The sequence below is a fragment of the Drosophila biarmipes genome, chromosome X (genome assembly GCF_025231255.1).
Source record: "Drosophila biarmipes strain raj3 chromosome X, RU_DBia_V1.1, whole genome shotgun sequence".
Lineage (NCBI taxonomy): Eukaryota > Metazoa > Arthropoda > Insecta > Diptera > Drosophilidae > Drosophila > Drosophila biarmipes.
In genome coordinates this window covers 22,736,744-22,764,662 of record NC_066611.1, presented here as the reverse complement: position 1 = coordinate 22,764,662, position 27,919 = coordinate 22,736,744, and the positions used below count along the sequence as shown (strand labels likewise).

Genomic DNA, 27,919 nt, shown 5'->3' with positions numbered 1-27,919 from the left:
ATCGGCAAGGACTCGCAGGAGCAAGCCCAAGAAGCAGATCTCCCAGCCCCTTGAACATAAATTTGCAACAATTAAAAACAAAGTTAATTAAAATTTATGTGCGACAGTTTCTGCACACTCGAGGAAAAGAAAGTGCCGATCGGGCCCATCCTTTTTTCCTAATTGCTGGGTGTGTCCTGCGAGATGGGGAGGCATTCTGCGCTTCAACAGCCCACTTAAAAAAGATGCGCAGCCAGGGGACATAGCCCTACAGGGAATGCGGAGACAGAGAAAGTCCGAATACGGCAAATGAAGATGTCCTTGCCATACTTAAAAAATGGGCGGACCCAGGAGGTGGAGGCGCTGACCGTCGCTGGTCATCGATGACCAGTGGTTGACCCACAATAAGGCACACAAAAGATTTAATGGGCTATTGGTGAAATAAATGGCCATATCTGGCACAATAGTTTTTTTGCCACGTTGATCCTGGGAATTGCACAACTATTTATTAGTGCCTTAAAAAATATGTATGCCAGCCCAACAATCCTTATCAAAGCAAGAGGACAACCAGGAAAAATCGTATATTAGCATAGATAAAGCTATCCCAAAGGGGAAGTTTTAATCTTTGACAATTTTAGTAAGGGAGTCGGCCCAAGGGTAATGGGGATTATCTGTCTAGATTGTCAGCTAAGAATAGACACCGAAGTTCTTCATCAAATTACACCAACAATTCCTTTTCATTGAAGTAACTTTGGGTAATTTTTAGGTAAAGCTGGCTTCCAAACACTGATATCTAAGTATTTAATGGGCTCGTCCCGCCCGCTGTTGCCGAATCCTTTGGTGTCTTCCGATCGGGCGGCGCCTCTTTTGCATAGGAACCACAATTGGCGCCTCTGGTTTTACGATCCAGCGGGGGGTTGCGATCGTACGATCCTCGGGATCCTGGCCACGGTGTGCTGCTCCGCTTCCGATCGGCCCAGTTCGAATTGGCGCGTCCTTTGTTCGCCTCACGAGCTCTCGAGGAAGACAAAGGCGGCCTGTCAGTTTTTTGATGCGCTGCCGATGCGTAGCAGATTTATTGGCCTTTGGCTTTGTTTGATTGCATCCTGGTGCTCGGGCTCCGGCGACGACTCAACCACGAACTCGGACTCGAACTCGGACTCGTCCTTGTCACGTTCCACGGGCTGCAAGGATTCGGGGCTCAGAGCTAAGGAGCGTGAAAGTGCCGAATGTCCGGCAGCCGGACCTCAACAAAGGACCCAGCACCGAGATGAGCCAATTTCAATTTCAATTTCGATTCCCTTCCCAGTTCTTGCGCAAAAATTACCCAAAACGTCTCTAAATTAGAGCAACTGTCTTGGGCAACGTGCTGTGGTGCGCCGAGCGGCGGTGGTTGGAGGGCCCACCGTGGATTGCAGCTGCCCTGGATTGCCATGGTCCAGCGTCCTTCGAGGCTACCGGACTTATCGCCTATTATCCTTTTACCTGGAGCCAACTGGCAGGACCATCGGGACTCCTCAGGAGGAACTCTTGAAAGGCTTTCTCTGGGTCTGAATCAATTCAAAGCAAGACTCAAAAGTGCCGATGTTTCGGTAATTTCCTGAAGCAGTTTCATTCGTTGTCACTTCTGGGACTTTCTGTTATATAAACCCTTTCTTTAATAATCCTCGCTAGGTGGAAATCGAATAAACTTTGCTTTCAGATACACTCAATTTATTACTTTTTGGGCTGATATCCTTAATAAAATGTCTTGTAAAAAAATCTACTGTTCTAATATTTGCCTTGCATATCTCAAGTTTCGTTTGATGCATCCATAACTCCATCTAGCACTGACCATTCAACGTTTATTAAATACAAATTATGCAACAAGAGGCAACAGGGGAACAAGGGAAAGTCAGGATGCTTCGCCCGTAATTAGCCCTGCAGCTCCTCGATATGGAAATCTGCTTGCCACCTTGATTGACAATCCCCTGATCCTGATCCCGATCTGCCAGAGCCGAGGGATAAGTGATGTTCTGCGAGGGACGGAACCCAAGACAACGTAAAAAAGGAATTCATAAAAAAGGAAACATTTCCCACGTAACCCAAGATGTCTGGGGAGAAAAAACGTCGCACCCCCAGGAGAAAGCAATGTTGTTGCAACCATAGCTAACAAGCCTGTAATTACTCGGCAGAGATTGTTGCCCATGTAACACCTTAATGGACTTTGCGTCAGTAACGCAGTTACCCCCAAGGAAACCCGGTGAACCCAGGGAAATTTGCATAAAAAATTCAGAAATGCCCGAGAAATGAAAAATGAAGAACGAAAATCCGTGACCGGGTCAGGGTGAATCCTTTCGATGATATTTTGACATGACGTCGTGGAAATATTTATTTGTCATCGCCTTGACAAAGGGATTAGGCGCAATCATATTTTACGGACATGGAAATCCGTGTCTGCTGTCCCGGAATTAGCATAGGTCCAAAGTGGAGGAAATATTTTGACACCCAGTCCCGCGCGACGACACAAAGACAGTTCAATTATGAGCACAAAGGGTTAGGGGTTGCCAAGGAGTTGCAGTTGGAGACGGAGTTGCAGTTCTGACCAGCCTAAGCAGGCTTACATAACCCGAGCACACAAAGCAAATCGGGACTAAGTCGCTTAGGAGCTGCAGGATGTGTCAAGATCCCCTGACATCTGCTGATGTCCGATCCCGATCCCGATCCCATTTCCCTTCCCCCGCCCCACAGCCCTTTCTTATCGCCAGTGCCGCATCGCTCGGCGCCCCTAAATGCAGCAATTAACTTAAAGACCACCTCAAGACATCCCAGGGTACGAAGGAAGAGCGGGTCACTCAAGCGCAGAGTCCGAAGTCAGCCTCTAAGTAGCTGCACTTCCGACAATTACTGCAGTGCAGTCAGGACGCCGAAGACTGGACTTTCCCGGGGTGGTTCGCCTCCTTGGCTCCTGTGCGGGAGTAATCGTGGTCGAAATGATTGCGGTCAGCCCAAGTCCTCGGTTCTCAGGGTCATAGCTCGCTAAGCATGCTCTCCTCCGTGAGAGCCTCCTCCGGGGCTTTCTTGGCGCGTTCTCAGTGGGGTTTACATAATATATGTATTGATTTGGGGGGATCTTTCCTATGGCAAACAAGCAGAAGAAACTTTGACACTACCTATAATACATATTCGGAACTTAAGATCCTTTAAATTTGTTTACAAAGCTGCACAGACAGTAGTTTTTTGGCTACTTTTGGCTGCTTAAAGCACTGTTGTTCATGTTTATTACCTATATCAGACAGAATTGCAATACTAAATGTTTTTCCCTCTTTCGTTACAGTGAACACGATTGGTACAGTAAGCCCCTTGGTTTCAACGGTGCCCTTCAGTGTTGAGTGCATGCAAATCATGCTTCCATTGACTGGGGCTGTCCGGCGAACAAAGCCGGGCTTAAAAGGCATAAAAACACGGGATACAGCTCTATAAAACTAAGTAAACATCGGTGCGAAACCTACCCAAAACCGAGGGCTACCACCCCCTGGATCGTGCTCGAAATTAAGAAATTACACTGCCAGGACACAAAACGTCGCATGGCCAATTAAAGTGCACTCGTTTCGGGCCTATCAAAATAGTAGGCACAACTTGCATGACGCGATAAGCAAATACCAATAAAAGGACATCGGCGCGCTGTGGAAGGGCCGAGGTGTGGGATGATACGGGGCTCGGAGCGGGATGGAGCGGGATGGAGCGTCATCTGGCTGATCGGTTCGTCGTGTTGGACAATTTAATGCAATTAGTGCGATATGCGATGGTCAGTGCCTCGCGTTTCGGGGCATCCCCATCGGTATCGGCGCTCCGTGTATTCCATATCGGTAATTACATAATTACAGCGCGTGTCCCAGAAATCGAAGGGATGCATACTGTGTGCTGCCTCGAACGCGAAGCCACCCTCTCCTCGGATCTGGAGAAGGTGGCGGTGGCACATGTCATGTGCCGCGGCATTCCAGTTCCGATTCCGATTTCGCCCGGCTGATTAATGATATTATGTAATCCCATTAGGGCCCTTCGGCCGCGGGCCAGTAAAAATGCCTGTGGAACGCAACCAACCGCAATAATCGCGAGAAGCGAGAGTCGCAAAATCGAAAGCAAAACATTAGGCGCCTAATGCGTCTAAGCCCAAAACGGGCGGAATCAGGCATTGCGAAGAAAATGGAGGTAGAATTAGAAATGGCAATGGAAGGCCCAAGAAAGGCAGAAACCAGACCGGCGACCTACTTCAATGACGATGTGTTAATTTCGTTTGATTGACATCTGTCGGGCGCAGGACTGCGATCCTCAATCCGGCGGATTCTTCCTTAAAAAAGGAAGTGTCCCATCTCTTGACTTGTCATGTAAATCTCAAGGATGTTGTTGCGGCTGGCCAAGCATGACAGTACATATTTTCGGGAATTTCGGATTGTCGGATCTTCGGCTTTCGTCCTGGGCAAGGACAACCCCACGTCACAGGACCTTGTCCCGATTGGGCTGTCAGTGGATGACGGGGCGCAATATCACAATAAGGAATCCGAAAACAGCAGATAAACAACTTTTTGCTGCTCGAACTTGAAACAGATACCACCCATCTATCTATCGTACGTTAGGCCAGGACATCTTTCCGCAGAGTCAATGTCGAGACTTTCTTCTATTTCTTCCAAAAGACAGATGCAAAGTTGGCCAGCGAAAAAAGAGCAAAGACGGCAGGGGAAGGATTGTAATTTAAGACACTCGGCCATTCCTGACGTTTAAATTTCGCAAATTGTCAAAATTATTGCATTCGATATGCAGCGAACAAAACGCAGGCAAGGGGGAAGGGAAAATTGTGCAATGAAGCCAACAACATTTTGCATGCATTGCCTCTAACCCTTGAGTGAGGACAGGAGGTCCTCTAATCACTCGGAAAATGCCTCCCATCGCCGCCCCTTTTGCGAACTCCTTGAGGAGTGTGTGAAAAATTGATAGACTTGTCAGTTGGCCTCGCCGGCGGGGTGGATTTCCCCTGCGCCCGTTGTCCTCCTTCTCATAAAGTTGCATAAATGTCAGCCGACTGTCATGACAACCTCTTGTAAACGCCCCATAATTTTTATTATTAATTGAGTCGGCCTGCCATAATCGATGAGCGGGCACATCTTACATCCTATATCTTAAATCCCATATCTGCCATCGATTTCGCACGCCTAAAGAGTTGAAATTGCCTGCAATCCCATACGTTTGGTTTTTTATGGTCCTTTACTCGTGTGTTGTAAATGAAAGTCACGTATAATGTTTTTAACTCGGTTTATTCTTTCATTTGTAAATGTACTTTACGTATTTTTTTAGGAAGTGTATGCTTAAAAAATAAATGTATGGGAGGCAACATAAGTAGATACAGGCTTGTTGCGGCGTTTTTATTTCAGTATTAAACTTAAAGCTGGATATTGTAACAATTTAGTTTTTGCAACTTTTTAAACACATGCATTTCCCGAAAACTCAAACTTGTAACGAATAAAATGTAAATATTAAATAAAAAGTTATCGAGTTGAGTCCGTGCTAACACCAGCAAGGTTTCTCACCTAAGTCCCTGTTATCGGTCTATCGGTTCGAGTCAGCGCTATAGCCATAGAAGTGCCTTACCATGCGTGTAATCATCAAAGCTACCATGTAGGATGAATGTAGAAGGCTCGGTTCTGTATGTCAACGCTAGGTGTCGCTGCCTATTGAGTGTCACCTATTTATTATTAATGCAGCCAGCCCCAAAAATATGTGAGCATCTATCGCAATAAATACACCTAGAGAAATTTTCAAAACATGTCAGCCCTCCTGGGCTTGTAAAAAATGTTTTATCATTTAACAATAAAATTTAATTTTCAATTAATTTTATTAATTCGAATCCAAAGTCCTTCATTTACTCAGCAAATTGTTAACTTTCTAGGTTTCCTCATTTCAGACACCAGGCGAACATAAACGTATGGCAGGTGTAAAACCGTTCAGCTGCTCTGTTTATTTTAAGCTAATTGGAGTTGCCATCGTGACTGCTTCCCGTTGTCACGGCCTTCGCAAATACATTTAATCTTTAACTTTAATCTCGTGCTTATTGTGACAAGATCGTGACAACCTTGTGACGAATTCGTGAAACCGCCATGGCTGAGCATCTCTAGTCTGCGCTTTGTCTTCAAATAACTGTTGTTAACTTGGAGAGGGGAAATCTGGAAAGGGCAGCCGTATTGAAAAGTAACTGTTCCTTAAGTCAGCTTCTGGCTACCAGCTGGCACTTGCTATGTTTTCTGTTCGCCTGGTGCTTCGGATTTATAAGTCCCTCATCTTGACTGAAAATAAGTTGCGAGGCCGTTCAATTTGTCCAAGTAAATTTCAAATTTCTTAATTTCAGACACCAGGCGAACATAAGCTAGTAGCAGGTGTCGAAACGATCAGCTGATTAGTTTATTGTAAGCTAATTGGAGATGCTCTCGTGACTGCTTCTCTATGTCACGGCCAACGCAAATACATGGGAATTAACTTTAATCTCACGCTCATTGTGACAAGATCGTGACCAGCTCGTTACGAACTCGTGAAACCACCATGGTTAAGCATCTCTAGTCTGCAATTTGCTCTCAACCAACGGTTCTTTCCAGTAGAGATCGCTCTCTATTGGTCATTTCGGGGAGGGGAAATGGCAAAATGCCATCGAATCGAAAAGTAACTGTTCCTTAAGTCAGCTTCTGGCTACCAGCTGGCACTTGCTATGTTTTCTGTTCGCCTGGTGCTTCGGATTTATAAGTCCCTCATCTTGACTGAAAATAAGTTGCGAGGCCGTTCAATTTGTTCAAGTAAATTTCAGATTTCTTAATTTAAGACACCAGGCGAACATAAACGTGTAGCAGGTGTCGAAACGATCAGCTGATCAGTTTATTGTAAGCTACTTGGAGATGCTCTCGTGACTGCTTCCCTTTGTCACAGCCCAAGCAAATGCATGGGGTTTCATTTTAATGCCGTGCTTGCCGTGACTAGACTGCGACAAGCTCGTGACGAAATCATGAAACCGACAGCTTGCGCATCTCTTGGTTGGGTCTTGTTCTCAACCAACGGTTCATTCCCATGGAGATCGCTTGCTATTGGTCCTAAGGGAGAGGGGAAATATGGAAGGGGCCGCCATCTTGAAAAAAACAGCTGTTTGAGTTAGCTTATTGCTACCAGCTGCCACCTGCTATGTTTTCTGTTCGCCTGGTGTCTGGGAGAAATAAATCCAGCATTTCTACTGAAAATATGTGGCGAGGCCGTTCAATTTGTTCAAGTAAATTTCAGATTTCTTAATTTAAGACACCAGGCGAACATAAACGTGTAGCAGGTGTCGAAACGATCAGCTGATCAGTTTATTGTAAGCTACTTGGAGATGCTCTCGTGACTGCTTCCCTTTGTCACAGCCCAAGCAAATGTATGGGGTTTCATTTTAATGCCGTGCTTGCCGTGACTAGACTGCGACAAGCTCGTGACGAAATCATGAAACCGACAGCTTGCGCATCTCTTGGTTAGGTCTTGTTCTCAACCAACGGTTCATTCCCATGGAGATCGCTTGCTATTGGTCCTTAGGGAGAGGGGAAATATGGAAGGGGCCGCCATCTTGAAAAAAACAGCTGTTTGAGTTAGCTTATTGCTACCAGCTGCCACCTGCTATGTTTTCTGTTCGCCTGGTGTCTCGGGTCTGTAAATCCCGCATTTTGACTGAAAATATGTTGCGAAGCCGTTCAAAATCTTGGAGTAAACTAGCGATTTTTCAATTTGGAGCACCAGGCGAACAGGAAAATTAGTAGGAGGCCAACATTTAGTTTTCAAGGCTTTGCTAGAGGTGTGCCACTTCAACAAAATGTAAAGCTTCGTTCGCCGCCCGACCGATTGCCCATCTCTGGTCTGCTTACACCGAAATAACGGATCTCTTCCAGTTCGAAGATGGCAACGCCCACCATCCACTTGCTGCGGGCTCTGTTGGCCTGGTATCAAACCTCAAGAAATTAGCCGTAAAACTCGCCAGAGCAATTCGATTTAGTCAGGAAAATGGCTGCTTTTAACTTCCTGCAGCCCCCAAATGTAGGCAATGAAAACATCGGCAAACTCTGCCTTTATGGATAAGAAAAGTGAGGGGATCGCGGGCTAGGTTGTTAGCTGCTGAGAACGATTAAAGCCCCGCAAAATAGGGCAAAATATAACGAGCACAAATTATTTTTGCATAATTTATTTAATATTTATTCTTAGGGCTATGAAAAAAATTCTCTTAATAGCTAGATACAAACACTAAGCTGGGACCGCTACAACTAGGGTTAGAGTGATCGTTAACTGGTTGGATTGCGAGATGCACTTATCGGCTAATACACTTTACAATCATAACGTATACTGCAAGGACTTAAAGTACTTAGATGCGAGTGTGGCAAAAAAAGAAGTTGAGCCCCCTAAACTATTCACAGATAAGCTGACCCAAAAACAGGATGGAGTATGTGAGTTCGGTACGATTCGGTCTTCGCGTTCAACGCATCAAGGGAGGAATGGACTTTAGGCGGTGGCCACCTTGGCGGACGTGAAGGCGGCCAGCTGGGCCTTGAGGGCGTCGATCTGGCACAGCAGCTCGATGTTCTGCCGCTCCAGATAGGCGGCCCTGATGGCGATCTCGTCCTCCTTGATGCGGCGACGGTCGCGGGACTTCTTGGCGGCGGCGTTGTTCTTGCGCCGTCGCTCATAGTAGGCGGCGTCCTTCACCTGGCTGCCCGACTGGATGCCCGAGTTCGCCGCGGTGGTGTTGGCCAGGGTGCTGGAGTTGCCGGCCGAGGACTTGCCCTCGAAGTTGCCCGCATGGGAGTCGCAGTCGCTGGACTCCTCCGCCGCGGCGCGATCCTCGCTCTCGCTGTTGTTGTTCGAGGAGCTGCCCTCGTTCACGGATCCGCTCCTCGAGTTGGTCCTGCGCATCTTCGGGTTGGTCACGGTGCGAGATCCCCCGTTGGAGCTGCGGATCTGCTCGAGCACCCGCTTGCGGTACTCGGTGTAGCGCTCCACTCGCGGATTGTCCAGCAGGACGTCGGTGGCCGCGAAGTTGGCCGCAATGACCAGGGGATCCCGGGGAAAGGCCTTGAAGGGGCGAGTGTTCTTGCCCGCCTCGCAGCTGCCGCTGGGGGCGGAGGTGGTGGGCGTGGTGGCCTCGACAGCCGGCGATTGGGGGTTCTCCAGGACATCTATCTGCATGGTGCTGGCATTGCTGGCTGGTCGCGGAGAGTTGGTCGACGCCGAGGAGGCAGCAGCAGCAGCGGCGGCTGCAGCAGAGGCGGCAGCAAAGGTCTGCAGGAGGCTGGCGGTGGGCGTCACCTTGGGCGGAGCAGCCGCGGGCGTGGCCTGCTCCTGCTTGATGTTGCTGTAGTAGAAAGCGGGATAGAGCGAGGCCAGTTGCTGCTGCTGCTGTTGTTGCTGCTGCTGCTGTTGCTGCTGCTGCTGCTGCTGTTGCATCTGAGCGGCGTACAGCAGGCTGCTGGTGGGCGAGGCCGAGGGGGAGCCGCTGCCGTAGCTGTAGCTGGTCTGGTAGGGCGAGGGGGTCTTCCTGGGCGTCTCCACGCTGTCGCAGCGGCGGGAGAGATCCAGGACCTCCGCAGAGGGGGCCTGCTGCTGATGCTGCTGCAGTTGCTGGTGCTGCTGCTGCTGCTGTTGCTGCTGGCTGAGGGCAGCGCCGAGCAACTGCTGCTGGTAGGCATAGGCCGCATAGAGATCCATTTTGGGCAGGCCCAGGGAGCCCTGGAGCGGCAGTTGGCTGTGCGGCAAGTGGTGCAGCGACTGCTGCTGGGGGTGCGTCTGGTGGTGCTGGTACTGGTGGTGGTGCATCAGGGGCTTGCGATCTGGAGGAAGGGAGGGAGAGATTCGTTAGTTCACAGCTGCAGAAGCGTCCGGGGGCGTGGCTAACTTACCGGTCTTGAGATCGAAGAACTGCCCGGCCATGAGTTTCTCGTGCATTAGCATGGTGTTTGTCTGGGGTTAATCCAACTGAGCGGTGGGATGGCTGTGTAGACCGAAGATCTGGCTCTGGTGTTGCTGCTCGTGCTGTGTCTTCACGCTGACGATGTCGAACGCAAACTGATTTCCTCTCGTCGGAAGCCCCTTAATTTATACCCCGGTCCGGAGGCTGCGCCGACGCCTCACCCAGTTGCAATGGCGGACACGAGCGGCCAGCCGAGGCGGTACGAGCAGGTAGGCTGTGGCAGGGGCAAAGGGGTGACTCTGACCCTCGCGCCGTCCCACTCGCTCGGTTGCCCTCTCTGTCGCGCCGCCTTCGAAAGGGTTTTACGAGGGTGCGGCGACTGCCCTTCCTCCTTTGGTTTTCGCATTTTTCGCAAAATTCTTGGCTCTTTGTGCTATTGTTACTTCGCCATTTAGCGCAATTTGGGAAAAACTAAAAAGAGTTTTCGAACTTTTCTTGTATTAACGGTTCCCGCGAAAGGATATGTTTTTTCGGTGGTTATAATGAGGTTCAATGAGGGAAAAACGGGGAACTTCTTACCACCTCTGAAATGATTTAGTTTTCGTTTTCATAGAACTGATCTACAAATATTTGTGCTTACCCTCCATACTTAATAGGTGTCCAGCTTCTTAAACTCAAAATATTATATTATATTTGGGAAATAGGGGTATACATAATGAATTCTTGAATTTCAGAGGTGGATATAAGCATCTGAAATTAAAATTCGAATTCTCATTAAAATTGTGTATAGAGGTATTGAATTTTGAAGTCCAAGAGCAAAGTAACATACAGACTACAAAAACAATACAATACTTATCTTTGTATAGCTTTGAATAAACTACAATATTGAGGAAGATAAATATCAGCCCATTCCGCTATGAATACATTTTACAAATAAATCATATGGAATAGTTTCTAGAACATTTCTCACATGAAGCCCTATATTAATCAGAGCCAAAAATCATACTTTTCTGGCCAGAGAGAGAGGCCTCTGGCTGAGGAAAAAGAGACGGAACACGGTTTGTTGATGATGGATGTACAATGTTCAAGGGTTTTGAATGCTAAATCCGTTTTGTTTTGCGCTTTTGTCCTCAAATCCTTTCCCTGGCCAGCCCATCCGTCCATGTATCTATGTATCTGCGCGTTGGCGAATTCGGTGGATTGTGCGTGACAAATTATGGAAATTAGGCCGAGTTCTGGCGTAATTCGCATCCTTTCTCGTTTCGATGGAGGCGAACCGAGTTCCTGGAATCCCGGCAAGGACACTTGCCAGTCTGGCCATTTGATTCATGACGCCGCCACCTCGACGCTCGAGGATCTAGAGCCCAGACTCCTGGATCATTGCGACAAGTGTCCGTGATGTTGACTCTTCAAACATCCTCGATGCATTATCCCTTATCCCTTTGGCTTCCGCTGCGGCGTGGGATCCTCGGCGGCTTGTTTAACTTTGCTTAACTGTTCGGCCTAACGGTCGTCTCGATGGCCAACGGAAGTGGCTTTCGAAATGTTGGCTATATCGTCTATGGGAAAAAACCCCGCAGGACACTCACTATCATCGGGTCTTGCAATTCCAGGATTAACTTTTAGGCCATAGTAAATTTATGGAAAATCGCAACACCTCTTTTAAAATATGTAATTGATCTCTGCATTTATTTTCAACTAACAAAGCAGAAATCACTCAGCTCTTAGATCCATTCCGCAGATCTCATCAGACTTCCGCTTGCCCCTCGTCAAATTTTCATTCATTCACTTTTTACAACTCTCCATTCAGCCGGAGATTGCAAATAAAAAGAGGGATCGATCCAGTAATCAGTAAAAAACCGCGAACTTATCCGCTAATCCGTGCGCTAATCCAACCGTAAAAATGGTGGATTAAACTAAAACTCGGCCTCGGCTTCGTCCCCGTCCCCGTCGCCGTCATTGAGTCGACTCGCTACCTGAGGTGGGCTTGAAAACAGATTCTGGCCATATATGCGACATACAACCGAACCGAGTCCAGCCCACCGATCCTGGACAGATGCCATAAAAAGTCGCGGCCGGAGTCGAAGCCAAAGAGTTGGCCAAATTCGCTGTAAAAACCAGATTCAGCGAAAAAACTTAAAAAACGGAGTGCCATAAAACCATATACTCGAGTATTGGGACTGCTGCTGCCTCGTCATAATGAGCTCCGGGCCAAAGATGCAATATTTGTGCAATCCTTTGAGTGGCGACCTTGGGCGCGTTTTTTACGGAACCACCTACCTGGTGCCCGAACGGGTTGCCCGCCCACTGAATAGGGGGTGGGCTATTGCCTAAAAAACATCGGGCATCGAGTTTTATTGCATAATGGACGCTTCGTGCGAAAAGGCCTCGTTCCAAACCCGCGTCCGCACCTAGGATCCCTGGTCCCGGGCGACCGCTGCCGTTTTTTAGGGGCCATAAACCGGAGTTTCGGGCATCGGCGGCCCTAAAAAAAGGGTTCTTCCCCGGCCCATTGTGGGTGCGATTTTTATATTGGTTCGCTGCTAGGTGACACAAAGAAAATCAGCGACTAATTGACTGAAAGGGGTTTCGCCTTATATGACCCGGCCGGGAAAAGGGTGAGAGCCGTGGTTGGACGTGGACTTGGACTCGGATTCGGGGAATCGCCGTTAACTCCTTTCGCGGTCCTTTGTGCTAATGGGTTAACAGTCGCGCTATGGAATCCATAACTGCGAACGGCCCTATGTCGTAAAGCAGAGTTAGCAGCAGCCTATCTAGCAGGGCCATTTTGTGTGTGCGAAATGGACGCCTTACGAGTATTTTATTCAGATTAAAGTATGCAAGAATGGGAACTCTTACATAGCTCATTCGATCAAGGATGGCATGGGCTTGATATCATCAGTGTTCAAACAAAGTTTCGTACACTCATTCAACTTTCCCGAGAACTACTCCCTCCTCAAGGGCCACTCTTCCATCACAATTGATGAAATGAGATTACTTTCGAATGCCTGATTAGTTTGGCCGTCATTCAGCTGATTTTCGGCCACGATGGCCGCCTAAGCCCATCAGGAAAGGCACTTGGGCCCGTCTATAGCCCTATACCCTGCGATGCTAATGAGGAAGTAAGTAGTCGGCCGGCGAGGAAGTGAACGGGGATTACACGTGCTCCTCGAGCGCACAAAGGACCCTCTCTTCCCGCTGCCGAGTGTTTGGGCTAGGCGAAAAAGACTAACCAGGATCGGGATCCGGGGGTCGGAGATCGGAGATCGAGGCCCGGGATCACTTGTTTGTTTTCCTTGGCATATGCAAAGTGCACACTTGCAGGGACAATGGGAACAGGTATGCTCCGAGGATTTGCCTTGGCCACTTCCGCAAACGGAAGTGCACAGCCCGGCGAAAGAACGAACCCCCGACTAAAAAAGACACAAGTTAAGTACTCAAAGGAACCCACGAGGCCGTAGCTTCCGTCGTCAAATCCTTTGGCTAATTGTTATCCTATGGCTCCTAATCCCACGTCCGGCAAAGGCTGCTCAATTATGGCATTTCTATTTAATTTAAGGACGTCGGGCCGCTCCAAACGGAGTCCTCCATTCACTCCCGACCAGCCGAGCGAAAAGATCTCGGCCAGATCTCAGGTCCGGCGAGCAGGAACCCAGGGGCCAGGGCAGTATTGCATTACTATATGCCAATTAGTGCGGTTTTGATTACCGAAATGACATTTGCCCAGAGACTTTCAGAGGCCACAAATCCCCTTATCTGCCGAACCGCATCTTCGAAAATGGGGCGACAGCCAGTCTATCGAATTACTATCTAAAGTTTGCCCGGGCCCAACAATCCAACCCAGGGAACTTTGAATATATGCAAATATTTGGTCTCAAATACTTGGTGTTGAAATGCAAGTATGTTCGCGATGGGTTCAAGGTTCTGACGAGCCTGACTCAAGATTAGGGCGATCGATCAGTGGATCGCTGGGGAGAGCGGCGTTGTGTGGGCCACCCAACAATAGTGCCGCATAACAGTCGTCAAATCGCCGCACAAAGGCCTGTTCGCCCGAGTGCTATTTAATGGGCAAAACTAACTTGCTACTTCCTTACGCCATCATTGTGACTGATGTCCTGTTGTCATCCTGACCCGTTGTCAGGAGCCCAGGAAGATGTCCGGGATGCAGGGGATCGAGGCGAGCGAGGGTGTGTCCGGGTCCACGCCCGTCGCCATTCGAAAACGCTCGGGTTGGAAAACACTAGCTCTCACTCGGGACAAGCCAAAGAAAGCCGTCCAAAGAAAGCCACATTTCACGGATGATTTCACTAGCTACACTGCAAACAATATACTTGACAGTGCCTTCTTTTTGGGTTATTTTTCCCTAAATTTTGTATCTTTGTATCCTAAATTATCTTTTATTAAGTAAATTTACTGTATCTTCCTTAGGAGTAAATTACTTTACAGACTGAAAGTTCTAAGATTCATGGGGATTGCCCTAGACATATGAGTTAATACACAGAACTTTAGTAGCACAGATTTTCCCCCAGTGCACATCGGTACCGCTACGGGCCACGATTGCGGGGTATTCGCTACTGATGGAGTATTCATTTTGCATGCATCATTCGCCTTGATGAACTGTCAACGTTTAGGCCATTGTCCCACAACTCGGAACCGCACTCGGTATCTATTTGTGTGAGAACCGCTCCGGGTACAGTTATGTGCGGAAAATGTGAAACGTTTCTAATAGCTGCGAGGCCCTTATTCTTCCCATTTCCATTTTCATTTCCAATAATCCCTTTCATTGCTCACTTAATTTTATGCATTTTACTGTTGATTAGCTGCCACATCCGCCATTGTCAGCGAACGGGCACCGTTAGGTTTAGGGGTCGGGGTCGTGGGTTAGGGCAAGGGGTTACTCTGGAGTTAATCAAAGTGCCGGGCGCAGAGCCCTCATAAAAAGAGTTACGACCCGCCCCCGCCCCGAACTCTTTCGAACACTCAATCTATCAAGCGGCCCTTGAAATGTTCACACCTATTTGCGGGAGTGTCCTGTCTGCTGCACTCCTTTCTGTCCCATTGTCTGGTCTGGGCCAAAGCCGCCTACGAAACCCCGTTAGAAAGGCTACTGTCAGCGCCCCCACCTCTCGGAGTTCGGATTCCGGCTCCTCGATCCCCGATCCTCGATCCCCGATCCCCGATCGCCCGATCCGGATCCCGAGATCCCCAGATCACATTGTTGGCCAGGACAATTGCTGTCAAAAGGGCATTGCAGCGGTTTGCGGATTTGGCCGTCCTGGTAATTGTGTCAATTGTCAGTTCGCACCATCTCTCAACTCCCATCAGCATATAAAGCGTATCCGAGCCCGAGCGGATGCTGCCCAGATACAATCGAGATCGCACGAAGAACGGGAAATCCTGGAACGGAACCGAATGGAACCGAACGGTCCTAAGCCTCATTCCGCATAACTCTTTCATAGAGTGACTCCTGGCCAACTCGTAATATGAGCATTTAACCCTGCGAAGTCTTCGTCTCGGCCACGCCCTTTGTGTCCCAGTGTCCCAGTAGCCGAATATCCAAATATTCGAGTTCCGTTCTGATCTTCTCTTCTCGAGAGCCACATTGCCTTTTGCCTCGAGTTTTTTCACATGAAACTAAAAACGACTGAAATCCATGAGATTAAACGGTCTTTAAGCGGTTTAAGCCCTTTGTGTTCGGAGTTTTGTAGGTGGCAAAATGTGCCATTGTCCCCGAGTTCTGGCAAAATTATGGACTAGCATATCATTTCATAATTTTCATTTTCGTCTTCAGCAATGCACTTTTTCTCGTTGGCTTCCCGGAAGGAAAACACAAATATTGTTGGAAGCTCGGTGGGCAGGAGGGTGATCCGAGTGATCCGAGGGATCCGACAGGTGACCAGGTATGGTTCTCCCTTCGATCCTCCAAGCTAATCCTGACTATCTGGCTGCCTCAAGTTAATCTCGCATAATATTGCGTGGTCCGAGCCGCGTAATCCCCCCGAAAACAAGTGTCCAGAGCCGGCAGGATCTCCACTTTTAAGCCGGCCGTGGATTCTAGATGACTTGACTAACTGTCGAGTTAAGCGCAACGGAGACATCTCTCTAAGCCAAGGTCTGAACTGTGGAATAGCTGGCAGCTTCGGCCAGAAGGGGATACGATGGTTCAGAAACTGAACATTTTATATCCTAACTGAGTGAAGAGTTTACACGCCCAGCTGTTCTCTTTACTCCTATCATATCTCAAAATCAGTTTATAAAAAGACCCGCTAACTGGTGAGATAACATGATCTATAACCTGCCTAGATCTAGTTTAAGCTGTTCCGTCGTTCATTATGATCAAATGTATGACCGGAACTCCTTTCAAGGCTGCCTTTGCGAGTGATGGAAGTCAAGAACCCGTCGAAAGCCCAATTCCATCGCCATGCCACGTTACATCCTCCATTGCCAGAGATTGCGCCATTTTGGCGTTCGTAATCGTGTTCCTACAGCGAAATCGAAGAATCTTACGAACTGCGGGACTCACAATAAAGTAGAGCGCACCAATCAGAGGCAGAAGCCGCAGCTGGAGGGGATTTCGAAAACCACCACCACGCAGCGACTTCATTTTGTGCGTCTGGTGGGAAACGGGTTCTCTGGGCAATGAATCCCCGGCAACTTCATTAAAGCCAGGAGACATAAGATATAAGACCACATATAGAGAGGTGGGGTGGCGTTGGAGTTGGAGGTGGGGAAGGTGGGTGACGGATCCCGAGATCCAGGGCTTAGGGAAAATGTGACAGCTGTGCCAGCTGACCCAGTCCATTGTCCACTGTCCATTGTGTCCATCCCGAGGCGAGGGAGTCTCCTGCATTTAATAAATAAATAGCAGGCGACTGACAGACAGCATCGGGGGCATTTTCATTATCGCAAACGAAAGGGTTCTGTTTCGGTGGGCTCGGCGGCCAAGGCGGCTTGGTCTGGGAAAGCCCTTCCCTGTCCCCTTCGCCTCTCCCGGGCGGTTGCTTAATGATAACAAAACCGGATGGCTACGGCGCTGGGTTGATTACAAGTGGCTGCTCCCTGGGTTTTGCGGGTCAGCCGCAATGCTGACCGCCGCTTTGGTCACTTTTGGCAATTTCCTACAATTGTTGTCGTTGTCTCAACCCTTCCTGGTTCCTTGGCGTCTCTGCAGGGTGGCTGGCTGGGTGACTGGGTGACTGGGTGCCTGGAGTTCGGGGTGGCACTGGAGTTTTGGGGACTGGGCAGCGACACCCCATCAATTTGGCGCGTTGACACATTTATTGGGAGTCTGTGGAATTAGTTTCTGCCTCGAAATGAGGTTGTAGTGCCAGGGCCGTGCCCCAACTCCTGGCCAAATCGATTCGGTGACCACCTGCCCACTCCACGGCGATGGACCTCTGTCATTGATACTGAAACGGTTTTGTCAATGGTTTCGCCGGGGAAACTCGAGAACATTCCTCATCGAGCGAAGCAATATTATAAGATTATCGGTGTCTGGTCGGGCATCCTCGAATTTGTGGCCAGACAAGTGGAAGCGATGCGGAGAAAGCAGATCACTTCCTGTCTTACCCTTCGCCGATTATCTTTTTGTCATTATCGAGGTCTGTTTGCCAAACAGAGATCAGCGGAGCGTGGAAAGAGTTCTGCGCCCTGGGAACTGACCCCGACATCCCAAATCCCTTTCTCTGCCAGCCATACACACGTATAAATAATATATAGATCGCGTTTATTGTCTCGCCTGTCAGCGGAGACCATTAGCCGGGGTTTTCCAACAAATCGCCGCGCACAAAGGCGGAACACTCACATATGCCACGCCATCTTAGCTCCGCATTCTAAACTCAGAACTTCGAGCTCTAACTCTAAACTCTAAACCCTCGAGTCCTAATGATCTTCGGTTCCGGTCCATTCTTGGATACCGTTGCCCCTGCATACAATTTGCCACAAGTCGCCGTGATTAATTAACTCGAATGTCATTTGCATTTGCATTTCCATTACCATTATACCATTACCAAGGCTCATGTTGCGTTCTTGTTCGGATGGCACGAGTAATTTGAGGCGCTCAATTTTTCGACGCATAATTAGGAGAGCGAGAACCGAGGCCTAAGGACCGCTGGCTGAGGAATTGTTTCGGTACACGAGCCACACGACTTTCCTTCACTAATTGTTAACTGGAACAGTTCAAAGGAACTGCTGGAGGAAAGTTCCTCAACAGCCTCCCGCCACGAAGCCTGCCTTCGATCCCTTCCCTTGGAGTGTGGCAAACGAATCGATTTTGGGATATGCTCTAGGGGAAGCTATTTGTTCGAATTTATTAAGTTTTAGCTAATTGTTGGGAGATTATTAACTGTAATTTGGTATGCTGCCTGCTTTTTTGTTTGCTGTATTGTAGGCGAAGTTTCATATTCCTGATGCTAACACCACCCAAGTTACTTGAGGTAACTTTGATGGCAGTGAGATGATTTTAATGATTTTGCTATATGTTCTCAATCACACGGAATCAAAGCCGAGTACTAAATATTACAAAGATGGCCGCAGCAAAACTCGAGTTACATAAGTTTCCCTTGAGAGATCAAGCGGAGGCTAGTCATTTGAGGACCGTATTGTGAAGTTGTACAAAAGAGCTTCAATGGTAAGCAGGGTAAATCAAGTTTCAACAGATATTTCGATCGATCTGCTTTTAACTTTGAAATCCACCTCTGTTCAGCCTGCCTTTGGCCCCATCCCAAAGGAAATCCCAGTAAGTGGTCAGGGGCCACACGAGCCAAGCGACATTCGCCTCCCATTGTTGGTTAATTTATCAAAGACGCAAAAACAGCCAACTCATGCTTAAGTGGAAGGCTGCCTAATGAGTGTGTTCAGTGGTCTCTTCTGGGTGCTTGGAGTCCAGTGTGGTCAGCAGCTGGAAAACGAACACATGTGGCTCATGCCCATGTCCAGTGAAAGGATTCGACTTTGGACTCTGGATTCTGGCTTCTCGATTCTCGATTCAGCCCCGAGTACTGGGACTTGGAAAATAGCAGAGTAAACACACGCCGCACATCCTCATTAATCTCGAGGGGGCGTAGCCTGAATGGGATCGCAGCTCGGGATCTGGAATGGGACTTGGATTGGCTCGCAGGGACCGCAATTGCTCCGGCCTAATACACAACATATTGCAACTTTATGTCCGGGAAACGCGACTCGAAACCCATTCGGTGGCTTGACTTGCGCTTTGTTATTCCAGCATCAATGGCCACAGTCCAGCTAGGTCGGCTTCCCAGCCCCGGAATGGAAAGCAACGAAAATATAATAAGTGGGCACGTGTTTTCGCTCGGTCCACAGGCTACGGGGCATACAAACGATTTGTTTTTCTACGGCCAACAGGCCCTTGGGCCTTCGTCTGGGGTTTGTTTTTACACATAAATATTTGTTTTTATTTGCTTAAGCACAGAATTTGTGTCGTCTTCTGGGGAACGCACACACCACAGCCACGACCACCGCAGATATGTTCGATGAGGAACCGCAGGAGCCTGCCACAGGCGCCAATGGAGGACCAGGACCTCTTAAGCCTTTACAGCTGCCCAACGGAAGTGAAGTCGCAGTTACTCAAAATAGCCTCACATTATCTGCGGTGATCGAGTGTCTACTAGTTGAAAAGTCAGAAAGAGTGCCAAAGCTGCACAGGCTGCAAGATACTTTACTTTGATTTTTTAAACAGTGTAATTTTCAAAGCAATTTAGCAAATTAAGAAAAATATTTAATTTTTAGGTAAATAAATAATGATCATTCTCAAGAAAAAATCATGTACATTTTGTCAAGGTCTTTGAATTTTTAAAATCTTGACAGTGCAATAACCTTATAAAATGTATAGTTTAAATTGGCAAAACATGATCATTTTAATACATATTTTTTTAAATAAAACAAAATTGGCTTACTCAAAGTATTGTTAAGTATTTCATGGTCGTTAGAACTAAACAAGTTTAAAATTTCATGCCATCAGACTGTCCTTCAGACATTTCAGACCCCCCAAACATTTAGGTTTCGTTTTTTTGGTCCCCTAAGATTGTTTTCGTTCGTTCCTTGGCCAACTTGAAAAGTCTAGAGCATCACTTGGTCCAAAACAGTTCCTGTCTTTGAATTGCATAAGCTGATTGATGGGAAAATATACCGATGAGGCGGAACTCGTTGCACAGGCTCGGGGCAGGGTCCTCGTTCTGGATTAGACTAATTTTTAAATGGAATCGCCATCCGCTCGGTTCACACATAGCTGATCTGCTCTGGATCGCAAATCGCAGGACGTAAGCGCTCGGCCCAGAGCCCTGAGCTGTGGGCGTGTGCGGGCCATGGATTTCACACACCGATCTCAGGAGGATCCTGGCCCGATCCCTTGCAGCATGACGAAAGGTAAATTTGTAAACAATTGTGCTAATTAAGCCAGCCCAATAAAAATCGGCTCACGGAGGCTCACGGAGGCTCACGGAGGTTTGAGAGGCTTGAGGGGCCTGAGATCGCCCGGGGAGATCCAGGCGAGCACTTGAACTAAATCCGGTAGCTTAAACGAGTTAAAGGAACTTGAACGGAACTTAATCCCATAAATTTGGGAAAAATACAATTTTAATCAGGTTAATTCGTGTGTAGCGCGACTGTTGCATGGTTTCGGGCCACGGGATCAGTGGCCAGGTAGTCGGCCGAGCGAAAGGATTAGGCCTCTGGCTCTCGGGATCTCGGGGATTTAGCGCAAACAGAGGTGAGTCTGTGTCCCGAACAGGCCCACCTCCCCTGCCTTCCTGCGACATTTTAATTTAATCTCAGATTACGAGCGAACGAGGAGATCGCGGATGGCGGACAGCGGACGGCGGATCGCGGATCGGGATCAGTCCACAGTCCACCAGATTAGGCCACTCCGCCTCCGCCTGCTCGTATATTGCCAAATAGTGCTCGAGCCCGCAGGGGCCAGTTCGATTGCAAAAGTTTCACGTAAATCCATAAGATTAGATGGCTAGATCCCCAGATTTCCACATTCCCTCCCGCGATTAGCCCAATTGTTAGGTCAATTGCCAGATCACTTGAGCGGGGAATGGGAATGGGAACGGAAAACTAGGCCACCGAGCGGTAGGCCCTAGTCCTAGGTAGATCCCAGAAAGCCACTGGTCATGCCCACTAAAGCTAGCAGTGCCTCCGATGATCCCATTCCCGTGATGTCCAGAAGTCCTGAGAAGTCTGCTGGACTAGCTGCGTTGACTTTCGATCCCATGGGAAGACTAAATCTAGCTACTCATGTGTCAGTTTCCATCTCCGATACTCAAATCTATATATAAATAAATGTATAGTTAAGAGTAAAAAGCATGGGTCGCAGCTTTTCAAAAACATAAAAGTTCCTTAAACTAATAAAAGTCACAGGCAACTTACTTATTTATAGAAAGTATATCAGAGTACCACCGTACACATTTTCATATCGTTACTATTTAATACATTAATTTATGATAAATGACAGGTGATGTTAAATAAATATTGGTTGATACTATAGATACATATCTACACCTATAGATACTACATTTTTCGTGGCGATTTGCTGAATTTATATTTTCAGTCGTAATTTAATCGGCAACTACATTTAATTTGGAAACACTTAGTGAGACGTTCCTCCACTCTTATTTCATTACTTTTAAATCGAAACCAGTCAGTTGACCTCTACTTTAGATAAAACCTAGGTAAAGCAGAAGGAGGAACTATTTGGCAGAGGGTTTCATTCGTCAGAAAACGCCTTAATATGAAATAAATTATCAGAACTCACGATCCGATCCTATCCAAGCCGCCACGTGCTGATCTCGCGCTGGCTGAAAGGATTGCCAATCGATCGTGACGCCCCAAAAGGGAAGGGATTAGGACCGTGAGTAAACACTTTCTGATCGCCACGATCCTGGCAAAATGTCAACACAGATCGAAAGAGTTGAGAGCTGCGATCCTGGCAAATCAGATGCGATTTGCGATCGCCTTGGGGTTGAAATATGCACAGGAATAGAGGACGATCATCACGAGGGGATCGCGAATCCTGATTGACACTTTGTGTTGGCCCTCTCACCTGGCTCCGAAAGTGTGTCCCTTTTCTCGCCTGCGATTGGAGTGTGCTCTGCACGTGGCCCATGGACAGGCCACACATTCCCCGCTCGCAGGAGAGCGAGAAGGAGGATCGTCCTTTGTGCGGTTTGGCCCTCCCGTCGTTTGTGGCTGGTTTTCTTGCTTTTTTCCCCGTTTTTTCTGATTTGTTGATCTTTTTAGACAGATATACCCTGTTCTCGCCTTTTTCTGCAATCGATTACAGGAAAATTATGATGTTCCGAAGGATAATCTCGGCTTGCAACATCCAGGAATTGTCTGGCCGAGGGTTATGCATCATTATTTGGCTCACACTTGACATCTCGATTGTTGCCAAAGAAAGGAAATAAAGGCCAAGACAACAAAATGCCAATTAGGCACCTCGTTTTTTGTTCCTTATGTGATCTGTTGAGGATCAGCTTGAAGATCAGCGTTCCCCGGGGAAAACGGAGCTTAGCTGAAACCATTGGAATTGGAGACTGCACATCGATTCCATCCATTTGGCAGCGCCATTTTGCTCCTGAGTTACGAGATTCACATCACGTAAGGGTTGCACAAGGGTTGAACGCTTGGAAGTCATCTCTTAGGGGTGTTGAGCATCAACCCCTTGCCACCCAACCCCCGAAAGTCGAGGAACACGTGTCCATGATTAAATAAAATGTTTGGCAATTCGTCTCGTCAAACTGTAGTGACTCTGCCACCCTGCCATACTCCTTTTTCATTTAGTCCTTGCAGGAAAGAGTGAAATAAACGAGGGAAGTGACAGCATCGATTGGATTTGGGCCAGCTAGTTCTATCACCATGTCGATGATACAGATAAGGAAGGGGTTCAGGAACAATTAAAGCCTCTGGCCACAAAGCTGACCAGAAACAGAGGGATCTTTATGGAATCTAGAAATTCTACTTTGGGCTCACGATGTGAAACCTACTGGAAGTACGGAAAAATCAAACATGAAAATGGGCTAAAATTTGGACCATCCTTAAACATAAATATTTAAATAGAAATTTATAGAGATTTTAAATATCCCACGTCTGATTCGGAATCCTACAATTCAAGTTATAGAAACACGGTAATTGGAAACACGGTAATGTCGAACATGAAAATGGGCTAAAATTTGGAGCATCTTCAAACATAAATATTTAAAAAGAGATTTAAAGAGAATTTAAATACAATTTCATAAAGGTATCCCACGCTTAAATCGGGATCCTACATCTCAAGTTATGGAATCTAGAAATTCCATTTTGGGCTCCCATTCTAAAACCCATTGGAAACACGGTAATATCGAACATGAAAATGGGCTAAAATTTGGACCGTCTTCAAACATAAATATTTAAATAGAGATTTATAGAGATTTTGAATACAAATTCATAAGGGTATCCCACGTCTGATTCGGGATCTTATAATTCAAGTTATGGAAATTCGAAGTACAGTTTTGGGTAACCATACTGAAAAACCATAAAAACACGGTCATATCGAACATGAAAATGGGCTAAAATTTGGACCATCTTTAAACATAAATATTTAAATAGAGATTTAAAGAGAATTTAAATACAATTTTATAAAAGTATCCCACGTCTAAATCGGAATCCTACATCTCAAGTTATGGAATCTAGAAATTCCATTTTGGGCTCCCATTCTAAATCCCGGTAATAACGAACATGAAAATGGGCTAAAAATTGGACCATCTTCAAACATAAATATTTAAATATAGATTTAAAGAGAACTTAAATACAATTTCATAAAGGTATCGCACGTCTAAATCGGAATCCTACATCTCAAGTTATGGAATCTAGAAATTCCATTTTGGGCTCCCATTCTAAATCCCGGTAATAACGAACATGAAAATGGGCTAAAATTTGGACCATCTTCAAACATAAATATTTAAATATAGATTTAAAGAGAACTTAAATACAATTTCATAAAGGTATCGCACGTCTAAATCGGAATCCTACATCTCAAGTTATGGAATCTAGAAATTCCATTTTGGGCTCCCATTCTAAATCCCGGTAATAACGAACATGAAAATGGGCTAAAATTTGGACCATCTTCAAACATAAATATTTAAATATAGATTTAAAGAGAACTTAAATACAATTTCATAAAGGTATCGCACGTCTAAATCGGAATCCTACATCTCAAGTTATGGAATCTAGAAATTCCATTTTGGGCTCCCATTCTGAAACTCATTGGAAACCCGGTAATATCGAACATGAAAATGGGCTAAAATGTTGACCGTCTTCAAAAGTAAATGTTTAGATGCAAATTTAATGAGAATTTTAATACAATTTCATAAAGGTATCCCACGTTTAAATCGGAATCCTACAACTCAAGTTATGGAATCTAGAAATTCCATTTTGGGCTCCCATTTTGGAACCCATTGGAAACACGGTAATGTCGAACATGAAAATGAATGAATACAAATTTTAATATAGGGCATTAGAGCATTCAACCACATTTCCAAAAGGCCTTAATCGGGGCAAATTAAAACTTAAGAAACGTCAGTCCATTTTCAATACAACTCAATTATTATCCGTAAGCATTTTCGATTCGAGACGGACAATTCGTTTAAGATAAAAACTTTTGAATGTCGTTTTTCCCAGATGTTTTGCCAATTCATTTTGGCCAAGCCACAAACGTGTGAACGCCTCGATGATTGGCCAGTAGTAAGTAATCCGTGAGGCCAGGAGTCATTTTTCATTTGCCAAATTTTACAGTTAACACGAAGGACAATGAGGCCTGAAGAAAAAGCAGCTAATATTCTTCGGCGATTCAACGGAAGCAGGAGTCTTATGTGTTTTTTCTGGACACTGGACAATGACGTTTTTATTGATAAAAATTATGCACGCTGGCAAACAAAGGCGAGTCCCAAAAATGTTGGACAACTTGACTCAGCAGAAAAAGCGAAGACGAAGCGATCCGGGGACAAAGGACCTGCTGTCATAATGGCTCAATCAGGCAGCACGACCAAGGATGTACGGTCGGGACTAACGGTACACCCATGGTATGTCCTGGTCTCTTGCCTTTCTGGCATTCTGTTGACACAATGTCTGGCGGACAGAGGAAGCAGCACTGCTGTGGTCACCCAAATGTCATCCATCCGAGGATGTGGAAAAAAGGACATCTACATGGCGACAGCCTCGATGTCGGCTCACTTAAAAAGGATCTTTCAGAGTATTTGCTTAACTGAATCTGCGACTCTAGGTTTGTGTGTGGATGGGTTAACGGTGAATCCTGGGCAGGACACTTTTCGGTGACTTTGATTGGCACCGACATTGTGGGCTAGCCAATGTCAGAAGGATTTCTTTTCAATTAATGCGAAAAATTTTAAAATTTGCGATAAAGAGCTCTAGCTAAACAATATTTATTTAATTTGTGCATTTACCATTTAATACAATAAATCGAATTATTAATCAGAATATTTGAAATACCTCAGTCTGAATTATAATTTTCGGTATTATAAGTGATCGGAATTTTTAATCTCTATTCAATCCTAAATGAATTAACTAACTAAAATTTGACCATAAGATAGCCTTATATAACAATAATGAAAAAACATTTAATTTTGTTAGTGTAGGTGAGCTGGCTGAGCTTTTCCTTACTTCAACTTAACAATAGACAGGTTTCTATCACATTTTAACACCTTTAGGGGTATCTTTCTCTGCCAATGCACTTTGAAAGAATCAATTTTCTTAGCTAATTTTCGGCAGTCACCCAGCAGGATGCCCAAAAGGAACCAACTACTACTTGGATTTTCTTTTGAAATGCTCAACTGTGAAGAGTGGGCGGACTGGAAAGACGCCCATTTCAGCTAACGATTATTTGGCAGAAAATTTGGCAATTCCCTTAAAAAGCAAACAGGATTCTGGCAACGGATTTGCCAGCCAAAGCGTAAAATGCCGTTTAAAACCTTTTTCCCCAGAGGACCTTCGGTATTCTTAGGTAAAGATGACGCGACGCCCTGTTCACTTAAGATTACGAAGATGCAGCCAACCGGAGGTTTGCAGTACAACAGGAGACCCTGTCCCTGTTCACTTGTCGCTACTTACTTTTTAATCCGGCTGAGCTGCATAATTTTCCGTAAAAAGCAAACAATAATCACAACGATGAGCCGTTTCTTGATTGTAGGTTTATGCATTTGGACAATGTGGTATAGGAGAAGCGATTTATGTACAACTATTGACTCTTCTTGATGACGTGCGCCAAGTCGTAGACTCCGCGCACAGCCTTCAGCTTCACGCCGGGCACATCCTGCAGACGGCCCACGCGGCACAGGACGATGTTGTGCTCCTGCAGGTTGTGTCCGATGCCAGGGATGTAGGCCACCATCTCCTTGCCGGTGGAAAGCCGCACCAGGACGCACTTGCGGTTCGCCGAGTTGGGCTTCTTGGGTTTCTTGATCAGCGTCTTCAGGACGACGCCTTTGGCGAAGGGCTTGCCGTCGAGTGGCTGGCGGGGCGGTCGCGTCTTTATGTGCGGCCCACTGCGATGCATCTGCTGCAGCGAGGCCATTCCACGCATGGCGGTCTCAAAGCTGCTCTGGATGGCTGTAAAAGTTGGAGAGAGTTAGAAGTGTTTCTCACAACAAACCCTAAAAAATGCATAAGATCTACCACAGCTAGCGAAATACTATTAAATCATTACCCATTTCATTCTAAATCATGCATTAAACTTTCTGATCTGATTCCTAAGCTCTGGAGGAAGGGAAGATAGGTTCTTCAGCTATTATAGAAAATGCCAAGAAGGTACGATATGATCGTGAAAAGCGTGATTCGGGAAATGCTGGGTTCGAAGTACATGGACTCAAATGAATGCAGAAGTGATCAGTTAAAATAACAAACCGATCTAAAGCACGACTGTACCGGGTGCTATCCCAGAATGGAAACAAAAGGGTCATATTCATGGACAGTTGGTCAGTGATTGACAATGCCCGCTGGTTCTGTGCTATGGCTTCATTGTCCCTCAGCTAATCTCTGTGAAAATCGAGAGTCGGCGACTGGCGACAATAATTGCAGCCAAATGACGCGCAAACCGGCGATTCCGAATCCTGTCAAGCCTTTGGGCCCGAAACAAAGGAGCAGGATCCAACGTTTTCAATTATAAATATGCCAAATGCCCACACAAGCGGCAGGTAATAATTTCCATATGCAGGATTGCCGGACAAACAAATCCGACCGATCTTTTGTCCAGCGACATGTGACCTTTTTTTGCGGTCCAACATGGCCATTGTTCTTGCGCTTTCCGATCCTTTGGGTGCCTGGGTGACAGGTTTTCAATTATTTTTGCAATTAAAAGCGGGGGAGTTGTGGAACCCGGAATGTGCATGTGAAACAGGCAGAGAAAACATTCGCAGGCGAAAAGTGAGGCCGCCACGCGCTGCATAAAGAGTTGCAGTTGGGATCTGTGAAAATGTGTGAAAAGCGGGGGAAAACAAACACTATTGGGCACTCCCGGCTTGTGTGATTTTTCCGCATCACGAAAGGCAAGGGTTGCAAAATGCGCCCAGTCATGGTTTCGGAATGGCGGACCCTCTAAGTAAGATTTCATCCGCACAAAAACCCCAAAAACTTGGCCAGAGTTTGTCTTTAAGTTGTTTAATTTCCACTTACCATGCGAAGTCAACTGTTTCGTAATGCCCAAAGTTTGCCGCAGGAAATTCATGTTTGTGGTGTTGCGTTCAGCTCAAACGTGTTTGCAGAGAGTCCCCGGAGCCGTGGAGCGTGTTTAGCGGCTGTCTAGTTGGTTATTTCTAGCAATTTTAGTCATTAATTGGTTAAAAATAATAAATAAACCAGTCCAATTCGCTTCTAATGTGACTTCAGCCAGCTGTTTTTGTTATCGTTATCGATAACTGCGGGCCTGATGGTTTGTGTACCTGCTAACTGCGGAGGGTGTCTTCGTTACACAAGAGTTGCCAGATGAAGGCGGTG

At 46.6% G+C, this 27,919-nt stretch overlaps 2 protein-coding genes across 2 annotated transcripts; both read right to left on the bottom strand.

Annotated features, from left to right (window-relative positions):
• Positions 1 to 8,181: 8,181 nt before the first annotated feature.
• LOC108023688 (protein giant) lies at positions 8,182 to 26,070 on the bottom strand. The gene is made up of 4 exons (XM_017093311.3): positions 26,039 to 26,070; positions 10,557 to 10,666; positions 9,906 to 10,500; positions 8,182 to 9,836 (listed from the first exon to the last, which is right to left on the bottom strand). Exons 3-4 carry the CDS (start codon positions 9,955 to 9,957, stop codon positions 8,512 to 8,514), a joined length of 1,377 nt encoding a protein of 458 aa, XP_016948800.1. The 5' UTR covers positions 9,958 to 10,500; positions 10,557 to 10,666; positions 26,039 to 26,070; the 3' UTR covers positions 8,182 to 8,511.
• Positions 26,071 to 26,103: 33 nt separating this feature from the next.
• LOC108023689 (40S ribosomal protein S12, mitochondrial) lies at positions 26,104 to 27,839 on the bottom strand. The gene is made up of 2 exons (XM_017093312.1): positions 27,599 to 27,839; positions 26,104 to 26,536 (listed from the first exon to the last, which is right to left on the bottom strand). The coding sequence occupies exons 1-2, from the start codon at positions 27,648 to 27,650 to the stop codon at positions 26,166 to 26,168; spliced, it is 423 nt and encodes a 140-aa protein (XP_016948801.1). The 5' UTR covers positions 27,651 to 27,839; the 3' UTR covers positions 26,104 to 26,165.
• Positions 27,840 to 27,919: the final 80 nt, after the last annotated feature.